We start from the raw sequence: 15,851 nt of genomic DNA, 5'->3' as shown, positions 1-15,851 counted from the left end.
AGTGTTGTTTGTTTTGTTTTTTTGGTTGTTGTTATTGGTTTTTATTTTTTTTTTAGTTTTTCATTTTTTAAATTTTAAATCATCTTAGATTAATTTAGTTCCCAGTATGAATTTGCTAGTTTTAATTTCGTTTTTTATTGTTTTGAAATGGATGTAAATTACTGTGTCACCGGAGACAACGAAAATAATCTGATTTGGAATATCCTGAAAATCAGAATCTGGAATTTATTCTTAATGGTTCATTCTTATTAGGGACGCTTTTAAATGTAGAAATGCAGGCATTTAAAAACTAAACCACATATAAATCAATAGCTGAATAACTAGTTTTAACCTCCTGAGTAAGTCACTGAAGCTTTCAACCGACAGCACTTTTATTTTAGGTGCTTTCCTCAGTGTGTTTGAAATACTTTGGTATGAGCCCCCTTTCCTTTTTGTGACAGAGATTATAATTTTTTACTTTATTTACCCTTTTTCTATTGTATTTACGTAGCTTTTCTTTTGAACTTCTGTTAGAATGTGTTTTGGTGAATAATCAAACTGTTTAATATTAAAGAGGACACTCAGTCCAAATGGCAGTTTTGGACTTCACAGAAGACTAACCACATTTTCAGTATTTAATAAGAAATATGTCGGGACTATCAGGTAACCTATTAATAAACTAATTCATTGTACACTTCACCTTGTTTTTAATTTGCAACATCAAAGAGCAAGTCAACTTTGTAGCCTTCTCACTTCTCATTTCTCAGGACTCATCCTTGGGGTGCACTTCAAATGACTCATCCTTGGGGTGCACTTCAAATGACTCTCCCTTCAGCAGAAACCATAGCATATCAAAAACACCACAGAAACAACCTAACACACACTTAATTTCTGTTCATAAAGGGACCTTTTTATTTAATTGTTTCCCACAGATACACAGCATATATACTGCTCATTTTGAATTATTCATGTCATACAAGTCAGGAGAGAGTTACCAGCACGGTTTTATAGCTCTAATAAAGCACACAGCACTATCCTGATGATGGAGCAGCACTTACAACAAAAAGCTTTTAGTAGGATCGGCGGTGAACAGGCATAGATAGCTGAAAGGAGGTTTAACAGAACTATGAGCAAACAAACTCTGCTTTCATTTGTCATGCCAGTAAATGTATTAGTACTACAGCAAAGTAAGAGTGGAGGTGATTCACTTCTCCTCATCCTCTCAGCGGAACTGAAGTGGACTCACACGCAGTCCAATGACGTCCTTGCCGATCTCTGTCACCTAGAAAATAAAAGATAAAAGATTAAAGGGGGTGGGGGGGTGGGGGCAACGGTGGTAGTTACAGTAGAGGTGGGCATTCAAATAAACAGAATAAGTGAAAATGGGCATGTTTAATGATACACAAATAGAAACAGGATGTTACAATTTACATAAATGCACTGAAGAGCTGCACCAAGGTCCAGTTTAAGATAAATAAGGATTCTTGTTCACTTCCAAACTCTTTTTCTGACTGATGATCTTGAAAGCTTCATTTTCAGAGGTCTGGCCTACCTGTGTGACCCTGCAGATCTGGCCTTTGTAAGTTGGGCAGTAGCAGGCTCCAGACAGAGGGCACTTCTCAACAGGGCGTCCACGGTACAGGGGAACAAAAGAGGCAGCACACAGGTCAAATGGATTGTGTGGGTCGTAGTTCAACTGGTGGGCGTCCGTCGGGTTCTTCTCACAGGCTGCCAAAATCTTGCGAGTCTAAATTTGAGGGAGATTTTCAAGGAGGGAGATGATGATAATGAGATCAGTGAATTACAAGCCATTTGATATGAAGACCTTCATGAAATAAAAAAAAAATAATGCTAAGCTATGAGTGATGAGGAACCAACCTGCTGTGCAACATCTGGCTTTGGCCCGAGTTCGAGGAGGCGTCGGGCAAAGCCTGCAGCAGTCTTAAAGTTACGCAGTTTGAAGAAGAGGTTCAGAGCTGTGCGCAACACCAGCACCATGTGGACTGGCTGGAGATTACAGTGGGTGAAGTAAGCAGCCATCTGCAAGGAAAAACACACACAAAAATAATTTTTTGTAACATTTTTACCATTTGTTGGTGATATTCAGTCAGCTCACATTAACAGCCTGAATCAGTCAAGGTAACATCATGTTTTTACCTCACACAACCTCTTCTGCTGGTCCAACGTGTCTTTAGGCAACTTCTTCCTCTCAGTCTCCATGGTCAGACCCACTATGTACTCTTTGCAAATCGTGATCAGCTGCTGAGCCTAAAACACATTTTACCCAGTTAAATGTCTGAGAATATATGAATGTGAATCTAATGTATCTGAGAACCACAAGAGCCATGACCACCACACAGCTAAAAGCTTATAGCTCCATTACAAATGGACTTCAGAGATTATACAGATCAGATTCAAGGCATGCCCGTTGCTTACCTCTGCAATCTCCTGCTTGTTATCAACCACCAGCAGAGGTACAGACAGAAGGATGGCTCTAAAGCGTTCAACCGCTTCCTCAAATCGCCCAGATGTGGTCAGCTGGTAGCACTGCTGCAGGCGGGCGATGAGATCGGAGAGACGCAGGCCCACAGCAGGCAGCCCCTGCTTTGCCCCACAGTCCTAAAAAACACAGAAATGTCAGTTTCTGCTAGGTAGAATCAGAAACTATGAAGAAAATGGATGAACAATACCTCATATATCCTAATAGAGCTACTACAAAATAAATCCACCAAACTAACAGCTGTACCTTCCAGTTCCTCTGTGGGTGTCCACGCAGGCAGGGCAGGGACGGCAGCCCCAGGTAACATGTGCGTCCTCTGGACAGTGTCTGCATGAAGAGCGACTTATAGGGGCCAAAGTTCACAACTCCAACCTGGTCGTGGAGCAGCTATGGTAGAAACAAGCAATGGTAATCAACTGATTATGCCTTACTTTATATATAAATGGTTTATGTTATTAAAGGAAACCAAAAAAAGAAATAAGTGATGTGGGAAATATTGTCAATATGAGCATACTCTCATTGCAGTTTCGAAGGAGCCAGCCAGGATGTGATCCACTGGCAGCTGGGAATTGTTGCACCACATCTGGGTGGGACTTGTGCCCTTGGTGGGTGGGACAAAGAAGCCGTCTTCTGTTCCTCCACCCGCACCAACCGGCACGTCCTGTTGATTGGTATAAAGATAACGTAAAGCTGACCACCTCAAAACTTGTCATGCTAGACTTGTCATATCTAGCATTAGAAATGTTTTCTCTCACCAGCTCTGGAGGAAGGTCCAGGTCTTCCTCAACATCCCATCCTCCTCCTTCCTCTTTCCCCAATCCTTCCTCCCCTAGGCCTTCCTGGGCATCCACGTAGCCATCTGAGAGAAAGATAAGCAGGCCCAATCAGCACACTGAGTTTGATAATATAATATCAGTTAAATTTATTCCGAATTTACCGTCATCCAGCTGAAGCTCAGCATCATCTCCCCAGCCCTCGCCTCCTGAAGCATCCATGTCCAAGTCGGCAGCCAGCTGACCAGCTTTCCCTACAACAGGTGAACTCTGTTCTCATTTTGCCCATGTTAAACAGGTTTCAACAATTATTACTCCATACAAATATTACTTCATCGCTGAATACCTTTAAGAAACACTGGTGCATATTGGAAAAATTTTTTTTTTAAACTAATCAACTGTATTAAACAAAAGCAATCTAAGTTCAGGCAGAAAATTTCCTCACAGCACACATTTGAGTGCCTGGATATCTGGGTCCAGATTGGGTTGTGGTATTTTCTTGAGATCATCAAGAGGTTTCAGTTTTTCCTATTTAAATCTGATATGCATTTGTAACGATATTATATGAAATGTCCAATGCTGTCCTATCTAGCGATGCTAAAGAATTCTTCCAATAATTCCTGGATCGAATTGAAAAGTTTTAACACTTTCTCAGTTGCACCTCTGGTAAAGTTTTCCTGCAAATATGGAACTTTTTAGCAATCCTGCTTACCCAGCCAATCCCATAGCTTCATTGGCAATTAAAGAAACATGAATACTCAAGCATTCCAGTTATTGGTTCTATTGCAACAAAGATACCATGGATGAAACCTCGAAGTATTATGTACACAAGGTTTGTTCCTTTTCAGTACATCATGGCTCATGACTCACCCTTTGCTGCAATGGCTCCCTCAAAGAAGCCCTTTGAAACAGTGAGCAGAGGCCAGTTAGTGTCCAGGGGGTTGATGGGTGGAGGTGGCTGCAGCAGCTGTGCATTGGGATCAACCTCTGGCACCTAAAAGTTATATAATCAACCATTACATTACTAAAATCAAGTAATAATTGTGTTATTTATTAACACGAGAGTTGTTTTGTCAACACACCGTCTCCTTTTCTGGGTCAAAGGTCTCTTTTAGTGCCTCGGCCTCTTCGTCCAGACCATGGGTGGCTGCAGTCAGGTAGGCCAGAGACTCTGCAAGCGTGCACACCAGCAGTTACAGATGATAACTTCTTATTTTACTGTTATGAAGGCTGGAAGAAAAAATATGACTGAATATGAATGAATGGTGACAAATTAACTTACTCTGTCCACAGTTCTTCAAGATTCTGACCCTCTCGCTGACGTCTCCAAGGTAGAGAGCTGCCTGGTAGTGACCGCTCATGTCCTTTCTAATCTCAGCTACACACAGACAACACAAACATTAGATATAGTGGAAGAGAACATACAAACCCTCACTACATGTTCAGAAAAAATAAGGAACAGTCACTCACCAATCTTCATCATCTTGCGTAGCTTGGCCAAGTTACCAGTAATGAGGTAAAGGAAGGTGAGCTTGTCAAAGTTCTTGGTCCTCTGATAGCACATTTCCACAACCTGGTGGTGACCCTGCAGCAGTGCTGCCTCACCCAGACGCTCCCAGCAGCTGCGCTCATCCAGGGCCTTGGCTGCCTCAAGGGCCACCTGGAAGTATGGAGATGGGATTTTAATTTTGCATTTTATCCTAAACAGTTGGGTAGACAGATCTCTGCCTCAGTTTTTCATTTGATTAGAGCTCATTATCTACAAACCCTTCACCCTTATCTTAAAAACTGATAGAAGAAGTCCAGCAATCATGAAGTACTGCTGCCAGCTCACCTCGATGTTGCCGCACTCCAGAGCCAGGCTAAAGCGCGTCTTCTCATCTTTGACAAAGTGCAGTGCTACCTCGGGGTAGCCCTTCTTCTGCAGATAGGCAATGATGGACTGGCCCACCAGTTTGGCATTGCGCACCATGTGGAGCACCTGAACAGGACAGCAGTAAGAGAAATGACGACAGATGTAGCAATTGGGAACTAAATTATTCCTGATAAAAAATAAATAAAAAAGGCAAACCTGTTAAACATGGAATTCAGATCATCACTGAACAGCCAGTGTTTAATCTCCTTTGGTATACTATGATTATCACTTCAAGGACACAACATTCATTAAGAACCAACCTCATCATATTTGCGATTGACCAGGGCCAGTTTGAAGCGGTACTCTGTGGGGTCAATGGTAAGCACGCGAGGCCTGCACTCCCTGTCCAGGCAGTAAACGCTGTTGCCTCTGACACGGGTCACATAGATGGGCAGGTCCAGGGTCCTGATGATGCCATGATCACTACAGGAACACAAAAAAGTTCTAAGTTAGACAATTTGAACCAACTTAGTACCTGTGAAAGGTTTCAGCTTTCTTGTCCGGAGAATACAAAGAAAACAAATCTTAAACACAAAGTTGGATATTTGATTCAACTACTCTGTGTCACTGCTGTGTTTATTCCAAACTGTTGTTAAATCTAAAAGACATCAGACAGCACATCATTTTCAAAGAAAAAGTGCACCCAAGGCAACATTTTAGCTTACAAGTTTCTCAGTGACATCTTATTCTTTTGAATAACAGGTCTGTATTAAGCACATTTCAGAGTTTTCTCCCAAGAGACTTGCACCTGTTGGGATGAATTAATGATGCTTTTTCTAAGCAGCACATACCCAGAAGTGAGGGCGTATTTGATGTGGTTGGAAGTGGTGTAGATAAAGACTCCACTCTCGTCCCAGGCTCCACTCTTCACTCTGATGTTCTCGTGAATGTTGCACAAACTTTCCAGCTTACGGTTGCAGATCATAATTGCTGAGCGAAGGGAATGAAGAAAAGGAGATTTAGAGCTTCTTTCAAGAATCGGCAGAGAAAACTGTCATGTCTGAACATCTGTTGGTCAACTGAAGCATTTGTGGTTTTTAAATGTAGCTTTTCACATTGGTAGAACCAATAAAAACACTTTTTTTTTAGCCAAATAAGTAAAAAGTAAAGTCTTTCAATTATTCTTCCATTAACTTTATGCTTACAGAATAGTATAAGCATGAGTGATCAAATGTGCCAAGGCCTCAACCCTGGTAGCACAAACAAGTTCAGAAGGAAGAAGGGGAGAAAGACGCTTCTCAGACAAGGATTCTGCAGATACTCATCTACCCACCATGTTTAGCCAGCAGAGCCACGTGGCTGGTGTCTGCACTCCACACCACGTACTTGACCTTGGAGATTTTGACGGTGGCCAGGGAGCGTTTCTGCTGCACGTCAAACAGCGTGACACCATCAGCATCACGCAGCAGCAGCGAGCCCGTACCAGCGTAGAAGATCTCCTCACAGCTCGGCACCTGGACCTTCTTCACAATTTCATTCTTCAGGTTTTTAATCAGCAGCTGCAATGGAGAAGAAAATGTTGTAAAGAATAATTAATTATCAGCACAAAAAACAAAGATTAAAAAAAAAATCTGATGCAATATTTTGGACTTGCTTTCATTTCTGGTTTATAAATGAAATGATCTCAGTTTTCTTTAAAATCTCTTTTTTTTTCCATTAAAGCATGACTAATTGTACTGATCTGGGGAAAAATATTACAAAATAAAGAATAAACTGTCTTATCTCATTAACCACTGCAGGCTGCATAAGCCATATTGTGGACTCTTGATTTCTCCATTTGGAGATTAACATGGCTGACTCTGCCTTTCATCGATCATTTTGAGAGAACAAACTGTTCTTCGGTGATTTAAATCAAAATATGGATAAGACACATTTCCAATTCTTCTTAAAGAATTCGTCAACTTTTCAAATATCTTTTTAAAAAGGCATTTCCTATAAATCTACTTTGTAAACTTTCAAAGGTACTTACAGAGTGCATACGATCCAGGACAGCAAACCTGTTCCTGGCCACCCAGACTGCTGTCAGACCAGAAGACCTTTTCCCCTCCGGTGCTGGAAAAGAAAGAGACTCTTGTGTGTGTGTCCAAACTGACAGCATGAACATTCAATATGGCAATAAGTAACATTTAGTTACACTGGAGAAAGACACAAATAAAATCACTGTCTAGAGTATGAGGGAAAAACACAGAAGAACTGCAGGAAGGTTTTTTTTTTTTTACCATCAGGGTTCTGAGAGTCACTTTCTTTGGGAATTGAATACAGGTCATAGGTGCTGTTCTCCAGGTTGGTTGCTCTCTGCAGGAGATTAAGAACATTGCAATCAACACATGGAAAACAACAAACTTGACTGAGCAGTGAGTGTGCGTTTTTAGCAAGAGATACTTACAGTGCAGAGCAGGACAGCGTTCTCAGCAGGATTATAAGACATGCTGAACACCGGAAACTTAGAACCACTAAAGCAAGACAAAAGAAAAAAAAGGTAAAAAAGTGCTTTAATTGTGCTTTAAAAACAAAAAACAGGCACTAGCCACTTCCCCTATTACCTAGCTCTTTAATATACAGTCGTCGCTCGCTATATCGAGGTTCACTTATCGCAGATTTTTTTTTAGATATATCCAATTCTGTTTTGCAGAGTTTTACTAAATTGCGGGATTTTAAGGTAAATAGGTATTTATATAACACCCCATAACTATGTTCATCACTCAGACAAAGAGGTAAGTTACGCCTACACCTTTAGTGGAAATAGAAGTAACGGTCGAGGGCGAAGATACTGCACCGCCTTCATCACCATCAGTACTGCACAGCTACATAATTCATAATCTTTATCATTCAAGTTGTAGTAAGAGCGTGGGAAAGGTTTACAGGAGTGTGGGAAGGGTTTATAAAGCCTTAAAATATAAATAATAAAATATATAATAACTATAACGCTGCTACTTCATGGATTCGGGGATCACTGTACTTGACGTGATAACACTGTTTATATAACAATGTTGTTAATATCTTTTTTTATACCAATTTCTGAAATCCTACTGAACGAATGACAAAAATATTTCTGCAAGCAGTTCAACATACAGTATTCTTATACTAACCTGTGCTTACTCAAAATGTTATCTAATTTATCACCAACGCACAGCACCCACCTGCGCAGCTGCATAACAGCTGTGTCTTTGCTGCTGTTGAAGTCCAGCTGGCGAAGGAACCGATCCTTGACGTAGTAAAGCATGTTGCCATGTACGGCGTAGGCTGGGCGCTCACGCTCCAGCTTGAACACAATCATACCACTGTCATGACCTTGAGGACACAAAATAAACCATCGGTCACTGCAAATTTCACACCTACACAGTGCATTTTCTCCCTTTCAGGAAATATCTACCAATCATTTCCTGTCACTAGGACAGGCAATCTTAACAGAACCATTAAAATCAGATCAGCTTCAAAATTTGCCAAAAATCAACTCTTTTCCCTGATATGCAAAGGACAAGCTGTTAATGTTCCTGCTTCTGTTAGGGCAGAATCAGCACTAACCCGCAGCAAACAGGTTGAGGTTTGGGTGGGCACCCAGGACCCAGAAACGATCATGATCACGCCGGAAGGTCTGCACTCCGGTCCTTTTGGACATGTCCCACACCCGGATGCTTTTGTCTTCAGAGTTGGACAGGATGAGCTCCTGGCGTGGGTGGAAGATGGCACAGGACACGTTGTTGTAGTGACCACGGCATGTATCGAGCTCCCACGCCTTGGACTCTGAACAGAGGCAGGGGGGAAAAAAGATAATTAATGACAAAAAAGTCAAGCAGCAGGACAAAAGATATACAATAGTTAAAAAAAAAAAAAAAAAAGACAAAACATATACAGCAGGAAACAATTAGTGAAGTAGTTAGCTTGATGAAATCTCTTCTTTTTAGCACAGGACTTTGTTTTTATTTATGCTTCTTGCCAACAGAAAATTAAATAATAAATAAATCAGGAGTTTTAGCTTTAGTGAACATCAGCTAACATCCTTGTAATGTCACTCACCATTCATTCTCCAGATCTTCACCTGCCTGTCATCAGCTCCAGACACGATCAGAGGCATGCTGGGGTGGAAGGCTGCCCAGTTGACACCACGGTCATGACCCTGGACACAGACACAACCTTAACTTGATTCTCTATATATTTTCACTGTAAAGGTTTCATTTAATGTTTTTGTTTAATCCAGCAGCATTTAAGTATAAAAAAAAACAAAGAATTGAAATATTTTTGCTTCAGGTAAAAGAAAAGCAACACAAATCAAACATGAGGCAAAGACCACAAAATGCTTCCCTGCAATGAGACGCCAGAAACAAATGAAGGTCCCCTCATTAATAATCTTTAAAGGCTGATTCAAAAGACTGGACAGGAAGGACCTACATTTACAAAGTTACAAAATGTACAGTTTTACCAATGCATATGAAAGTTGCTCCTCACCTCAAGGACGTGCTTAACAACAGCATCAGAGGCACCAAACAAGTCAACGCCAGAGATGCCGCGCACCTCCGTCTCCACAGCACCTGGAGACAGGTTCTTCTTCCTCAAACCTGGAACCATCACAGAGTACCACGTGCAAGGGGAAGGGGAGCCATATTCATGTTACACAGGGCACAACCACAGTACAGGGGAGAAACATGGAAGAAACAAGATACATATTATTTAAATATCAAATGTGGTGCTTCATCATGGGAGAAGAGAGGCCACAAGGTGGGATTAAAAACAGAGCGTACTGTTGGACTACTGAACACACACACACAGGTTTGAAACACACTAACACAGCTTCTGTTTTCTCATTACCTGCCAGCTTGAGTCTTGAAACAATTATTTCTGCATAAGCGCTTTTGATTAGGTTAATGAATCATCAGCTTACAGAAGAGAATCTAAATCACTTGTGATTTGACTGGACAGCAGAGCAAGATGATTATTTCAGAGACTCAAATGAGATCAGGAAATGAAAAAAAAAAGACTAAGAAAACACAGCTTGTATTCATGATTCCTGCCTGTTAAAACAATGTGGTGAGCAAATAGTTCAACAGCACAGACAGAGATGACACGCAGGAAAAAGAAATGGCACTGGGACCCCGTGTGCAGGTGTGGATGTTTCCAGGGAGAGCATGGGATAAGGAGGACACAAGGAGTGTGTGGACTTGGCTGATGGAGGTGGAGTGGGTGGTAGCTGGCATTGTAAAGGTGTGCCTCGATGGGGCGTTGAATGTCAGGAATATGAGTCTTGGAGTTTGCTTTCTAAAGGCTCATGCATGTTTCTGTCAGGATGTTTGAATGACGTGCAGTTAGTATCGTCTGAAATGTCACAGTTATGGGTTAGGAATGAAGCTGACAACAATAAGGTGCAATGGCTACAGGAAATATAAACAATGTTGTATATTTCACATTATTTTTTGAGTAGCAGAGTCAGTCGTGCAAGTCTCACATACAGAAATTTCTGAACAGCCAGGAAATTTAAGTATATAAAAGATAAACTTTTAAACCAGTCAGTGTTTTTTGGATGTAACTTAAATAGCTGCAAAAAAGGTATAACAGCATGGAGAGCAGTATGGATTTTCTATAATGTGATTATGAAGTGAACCCTGAAAGCTAAACCTACCCATGTATTTATGATGCATTTATCATTTAAAAAAATTAAAATACATGCTGAAGTTAGGTCATGTAATATATGCGATCAAAAACATACAGATGGATCCGACCATGTTCAGTGGAAAAAGTATGTTAATTGCATAAACCCAGGAAGGGTGAATGTCACAGAACGTATGCATGTTCAAATGGAAGGAAGTGAAAGGAGTTAGTCTGAAGAGAAGGAGAGAGGGGGGAGGAAATAATCACAAGATTTTTAGAACATGCAAAGGCACAGAAACACCTCTCCAATTATCCATCTATGTGGATTATAACCTTTCACTGTGCATGTATCTGATCTATAAGTCCTTTCTTCTTTCAAAGCAGTTATTTAAAGTGCAGTATTACATTCACAAATACCACACTAAATTTGCTCTAAGACATCAAACTCTTTCACCATTTTTCATGAAAAGAGAGGTGTTTCTGTAAACAGCCCACAGAGATTTGTCCTCTACAACTCAGAGAGGAAGAAGAGGTATAGGACTTTACTTCAGTCCTGCTCCTGTCTTCTTCCTCCTCTTTTATACCACTCTGCTCCCAACCCCTCCCTCAAACCCAGCCCATTGTCCTCTGGCCCGCCATCCCCCGGCCCTCACCGGAGATATCCCACACTCGCACAGTCTGATCCAAACTCCCTGACACGACCAGGTCCTCAGATGGGTGGAACTGGGCACACATCACGTAGTGATTATGGCCAGTCAGCACACTGCAGACAAAAAAGAAAGAGGAGAAAACTTAAGAACTTATGGCAGGAAAAAAAAAAAAAAAAACTGGTGTTCAAGTGTTTTTATTATGGTAAATACTAATACTTCCATTCTCGTTTATTTAAAACCTCGAGCATAAGGTATATGAGGAAAAACAGTTTAAACTTTACAAAGTGTCTTACCAGACACAGGTCCTGGACTGCCAGTTCCAGATACGAATGGTCTGATCATCTGAAGCACTCAGAATCCAGGGGTACTCCTACAGACAAGGTGTCAATTAATGAATTAACTTAAGTTTAGAATTGCTCTGAACATAGAATACAAAAACAGGAAGAAGTAATCCAAATGGCGTGAATAACAGCTACTGACTTTCAAACTGTGTCAGAGGTATGAAAACAAGATAGCATATCTAAATTGGCAGAATACTAGCTACTGCATTTGCATAATGGTAAATGGACCAGTACTTTTATAATGCTTGACTGCTCAAATAGAGCAGAAAATGTGATTTGTTTTGACTATTATAAGCAACTTAGATAGAATTACAGCCCATTACATTTTGTTTTACTGAGATAATATCCTTGTGCAAATCAAAACCTCTCACAGATGTTCAGACAGGTAGTTAGATTTCTGGGAAGATGCACATCAGGCTACTGTGCAGCTTTAAAGCATCACTATAAATCAAATACTCTGCAGCTTGGCACTGATTCTTCTCATCTCTGGAACTCTACTCTAGGAATGGTGCGCCATTCTTCCAAAAAACCTTTCCTACTTTGGGGTTTTGATAATGACCTAACACATGCAGATAGAGGGGGGTCAAGATAAGATGACCTGAAAAGCCATAACATATGATTCATATTAGGGTTTAATCCCGGGATCCGGGATTCCCGGGAAATGCGATCAGAACCATTTCCCGTTTCCCGGGAAACGTTAGACGGGAAACCGGGAAAAAGTCGCGCGCGTCGATTTGACTTTCAGAAAGAAAAGAAAGCTTCAGAATGTTAAATTTAAGGAAATATTGAGAGAAGGGTTCATTTAATGCGAAAAGCATTACTCTTCATTTCAGGCACGTTCAGCCTCCGTTTAAGGCTTCAGCCTTCATCTCAAGCGTTTTAATAGAGGTATTACACAGTTGTACTTTTTTCCTCTTTAATTTGTTGAAATCGTAGGTAATGTGTTTACCCTAAGGTATTTTGTATTATATAATTTTATATTATTATATATTGTTATATTGCATCATATAGCCTATAAAATATGCCTGCCCTGAACAATAAAGAAATATCTGTATAACTTCGAGTGTTTCTTTTTTCTCATTTGCAGCCGCTTACTAACAATCATGAATTAGGATACGGGCCTAATGTGTGAAGAAATTATCATGAAATAGATTGCTTTAACATATTTCGCTTTTAAAATGGAGTTGAGTAAAATGTATATTTTTTAGGCTATAAGGATTGGCCAGTTTTTCAAAAGACGATTCACAGCGAACCTACTTTAACCCTCAGACACGGTGTTATAAATTTGTTGTTGCCAGAATGGCAATGACCAAGTCGTAGTGCATTACTCAAGGCCCTGTGTTATGCCATATTATAGTGTAGTACGGTAGTTAACTTTTCAATGACTATTACAGCGTTCCACTGGTGGAGATATAGCGCAACAGATGTCGCCACGACAGCGTGGCTGAGCCTTTATCAATGCTGTGGAGATGAACCGTATTGTTTTGCACCAGCAGTTGTAAAATATCTTGGTATAATTCCATGTACAATGGAGGAATATTCGAATTATATTTGTTAAGGGAGTGTTGAGGAACGATACAACACCGCATAGCTCGAGCACTCGAATGTCGAGATGTAGGTTTTATTGCGTTAATCAAGCCGACGTTGCCCCCTACTGGGCATAACAGGACATAGCTGGAAAGCTACCTCTACAATATCACAATAGGTTAAGGCCGACACAGGCTACAGAAGATCTAATTAAAATAAATAAATAAATAAACTTTTTCCCGGGATTCCCGGGAAATGGCTCGTCATTTCCCGGGATTTGATTCATGTCATTTTCGGGAAAAATATTAAACCCTAATTCATATAACTTAATTCAACAGCCTGTATGGAAAGAGGCCTTTGCATTCTGGAAGAGACCACTTCATCATAGGTTAATGGTGATCACCCTGAACCTATTGATTTGTACCCCTCTCTGGGTACAAGTAGTTCCAAATTAGGGAATCACTGCAGGTGTCAAAATTTCAAGTTTTTAATTTGTCACCTGTCCTTTTACAAGTTAAAATGACACGACAACTCACATGATGAAAGAAGGTGGTTCTGATGTAGTCGAGATGTCCAAGGAGGGTGAAAAGGCAGCGTCTCAGTTTGTAGTTCCACACCTGTTCACAACAAAAATATTTACTCAGCTCTGACCTAATTATTATATTATAAAGTTAGATTCCAGTTAAGTTCAGAATTCAGTTCAAAATCCTCCTGTTCACATTCAAGGCAATCCACAACCTTGCCCCTCCTTATCTAGCCGAACGTCTTCACATCACCTCCTCATCCCGCACCCTCTGCTCTTCTTCCTCTAGCCGCCTCAGTATTATGGGGAACGCAGCATTCTCCCACTCTGCTCCCCAGCTATGGAATTCTCTCCCACCGGACAGTCACAATATTGACTCTTCGTATCTTCAAATCACGACTCAAAACTTACCTGTTCAAAACTGCATACTCGCTTTAGTTTGTTTGGTCATTTTAGTTTCTTGTTTGTGCTTTGTTGTGATTTGACTTGTTTTCACCCCTGTAAAGTGTCCTTGAGTGTCATGAAAGGCACTTTCAAATAAAATGTATTATTATTATTATTAATAATAATAAAAATAACGTTGTTTCAACACATGGCAGCACTAAGAAACAAAACAATAAACAGCACACTTTTGACATTTAAGCCAAATATTAGAACTATGAGTATGAGATACTGCCACAAAACCAACAGAACAAAAACATTCAAATGGCATTTATCCAGCTTCTGTTATCTTCATAACATTTAATAAGAATATCGATACCACAGCAGTCCCACCTTAATTTTGTAGTCATCCCCTCCAGACACAAACAGGGGCTGCTGCTTATGGAAATCAATCCCTCTGACAGGGCCTGTGGGGCCAAACCACATTAAATTACCTCTTTCCCATAAATAACAGAGTCTGTAAACTGAAGCTGGGAAAAACGAGCTACAATAACGCCTTACCATCGTGCTCATCGAATTTATCAATAAGTGTGCACATCCGGTAGTCCCACAGCTGGATGACTCCGTTGTGCAAACTTGCAAGAACCCATGGCCTTTTGGGATGGAAGCTCAGACCTGAAATGTAATACAGCTCATCAGTAATATATATATATGTCCAAATATCTCACAGAGCAGGGTCTTCCACTTCACACGAAGAGCAACATCTTATCTATCGTGGCGTTTAATGCCAAGTGATATTAGCTGAACAGCTAAAGCCACGTACAGCTACTGTCCATTCACCTCAACACGGGAACAGGACTTATTACGACAAATTAGTAAAAGACGGTCAGAGCCAAATATGTCACAAGATAAAATATAACAGACAGCTTTTAAAGAACACGTAATTGAGGAGGCTAACGTTAGCTTCTTTGCTAAAGGGTAACTAGCAGTCTCTCTTACCTTTGACACGGGCCGACTTCGTTTCAAATTTCGTTAACATCGTTACTGGTCAACCGTGTAAGTCTTCTTTTTAATGCTGTGATAAAACACACTCAGAATAAGCAATTTATAAAAGCTAAACTCCACAAGCAGGTTAGCTCAAACGGCCTGATCAGCCTTCGCCCATTTAGTTGATTCTCCTTTTTCCTGACACGTAGTCCGTTTTGTCTTCCGGTTTTGAACAATAAAGTTTTGCTGTGAAAATCTTACGCAGAAAGCTCCACGGCAGCGGTGCGCAGAAATGCTCCGCATAGAACTGCGCAGACGAGAGCCCTGCGACTACATGCCGTCATAACACATCTAATCCGTCTATTTCTAACCTGCGACGCAAGAAATAAATATACTGACTCAGAGAAAGATATTATTTAGTTGACAACAATTTATTTATTTTGTAAAATAGCACACAAAAAAAAAAACTAATAATAAAAATAAAGAGATTATTCTTCAAAACAAAACCATGAACTCACAAAGTCACAAATTTTAGGGGAAAAAATTGTAAAACACATTTGTAGAGAAAACGCGTGAATCGGTTTGTTTTCTTGTCCAAATATAATGAATAATTTGAAAATTCCTTATTTCTAAAACCGATTGCAAGTTAAATTTTGATTAGGTCACTCACTGCAGGGATGCTACGTGGCAAG

At 40.4% G+C, this 15,851-nt stretch overlaps 1 protein-coding gene across 1 annotated transcript; it reads right to left on the bottom strand.

Annotated features, from left to right (window-relative positions):
* Positions 1–1,088: 1,088 nt before the first annotated feature.
* Positions 1,089–15,374, bottom strand: copa (COPI coat complex subunit alpha). The gene is made up of 30 exons (XM_030751788.1): positions 15,172–15,374; positions 14,734–14,847; positions 14,566–14,639; positions 13,805–13,885; positions 11,694–11,770; positions 11,404–11,513; positions 9,614–9,723; positions 9,185–9,284; positions 8,693–8,911; positions 8,308–8,458; positions 7,554–7,620; positions 7,387–7,462; positions 7,137–7,219; positions 6,441–6,666; positions 5,959–6,097; positions 5,428–5,590; positions 5,087–5,233; positions 4,723–4,912; positions 4,535–4,630; positions 4,335–4,423; positions 4,123–4,246; positions 3,417–3,506; positions 3,235–3,338; positions 2,994–3,140; positions 2,726–2,866; positions 2,416–2,598; positions 2,137–2,247; positions 1,858–2,019; positions 1,532–1,726; positions 1,089–1,261 (listed from the first exon to the last, which is right to left on the bottom strand). Exons 1-30 carry the CDS (start codon positions 15,209–15,211, stop codon positions 1,202–1,204), a joined length of 3,669 nt encoding a protein of 1,222 aa, XP_030607648.1. The 5' UTR covers positions 15,212–15,374; the 3' UTR covers positions 1,089–1,201.
* Positions 15,375–15,851: the final 477 nt, after the last annotated feature.

The sequence above is a fragment of the Archocentrus centrarchus genome, chromosome 17 (genome assembly GCF_007364275.1).
Source record: "Archocentrus centrarchus isolate MPI-CPG fArcCen1 chromosome 17, fArcCen1, whole genome shotgun sequence".
In the NCBI taxonomy this organism is placed as follows: domain Eukaryota; kingdom Metazoa; phylum Chordata; class Actinopteri; order Cichliformes; family Cichlidae; genus Archocentrus; species Archocentrus centrarchus.
This window is presented reverse-complemented; position numbering and strand designations above follow the sequence as displayed.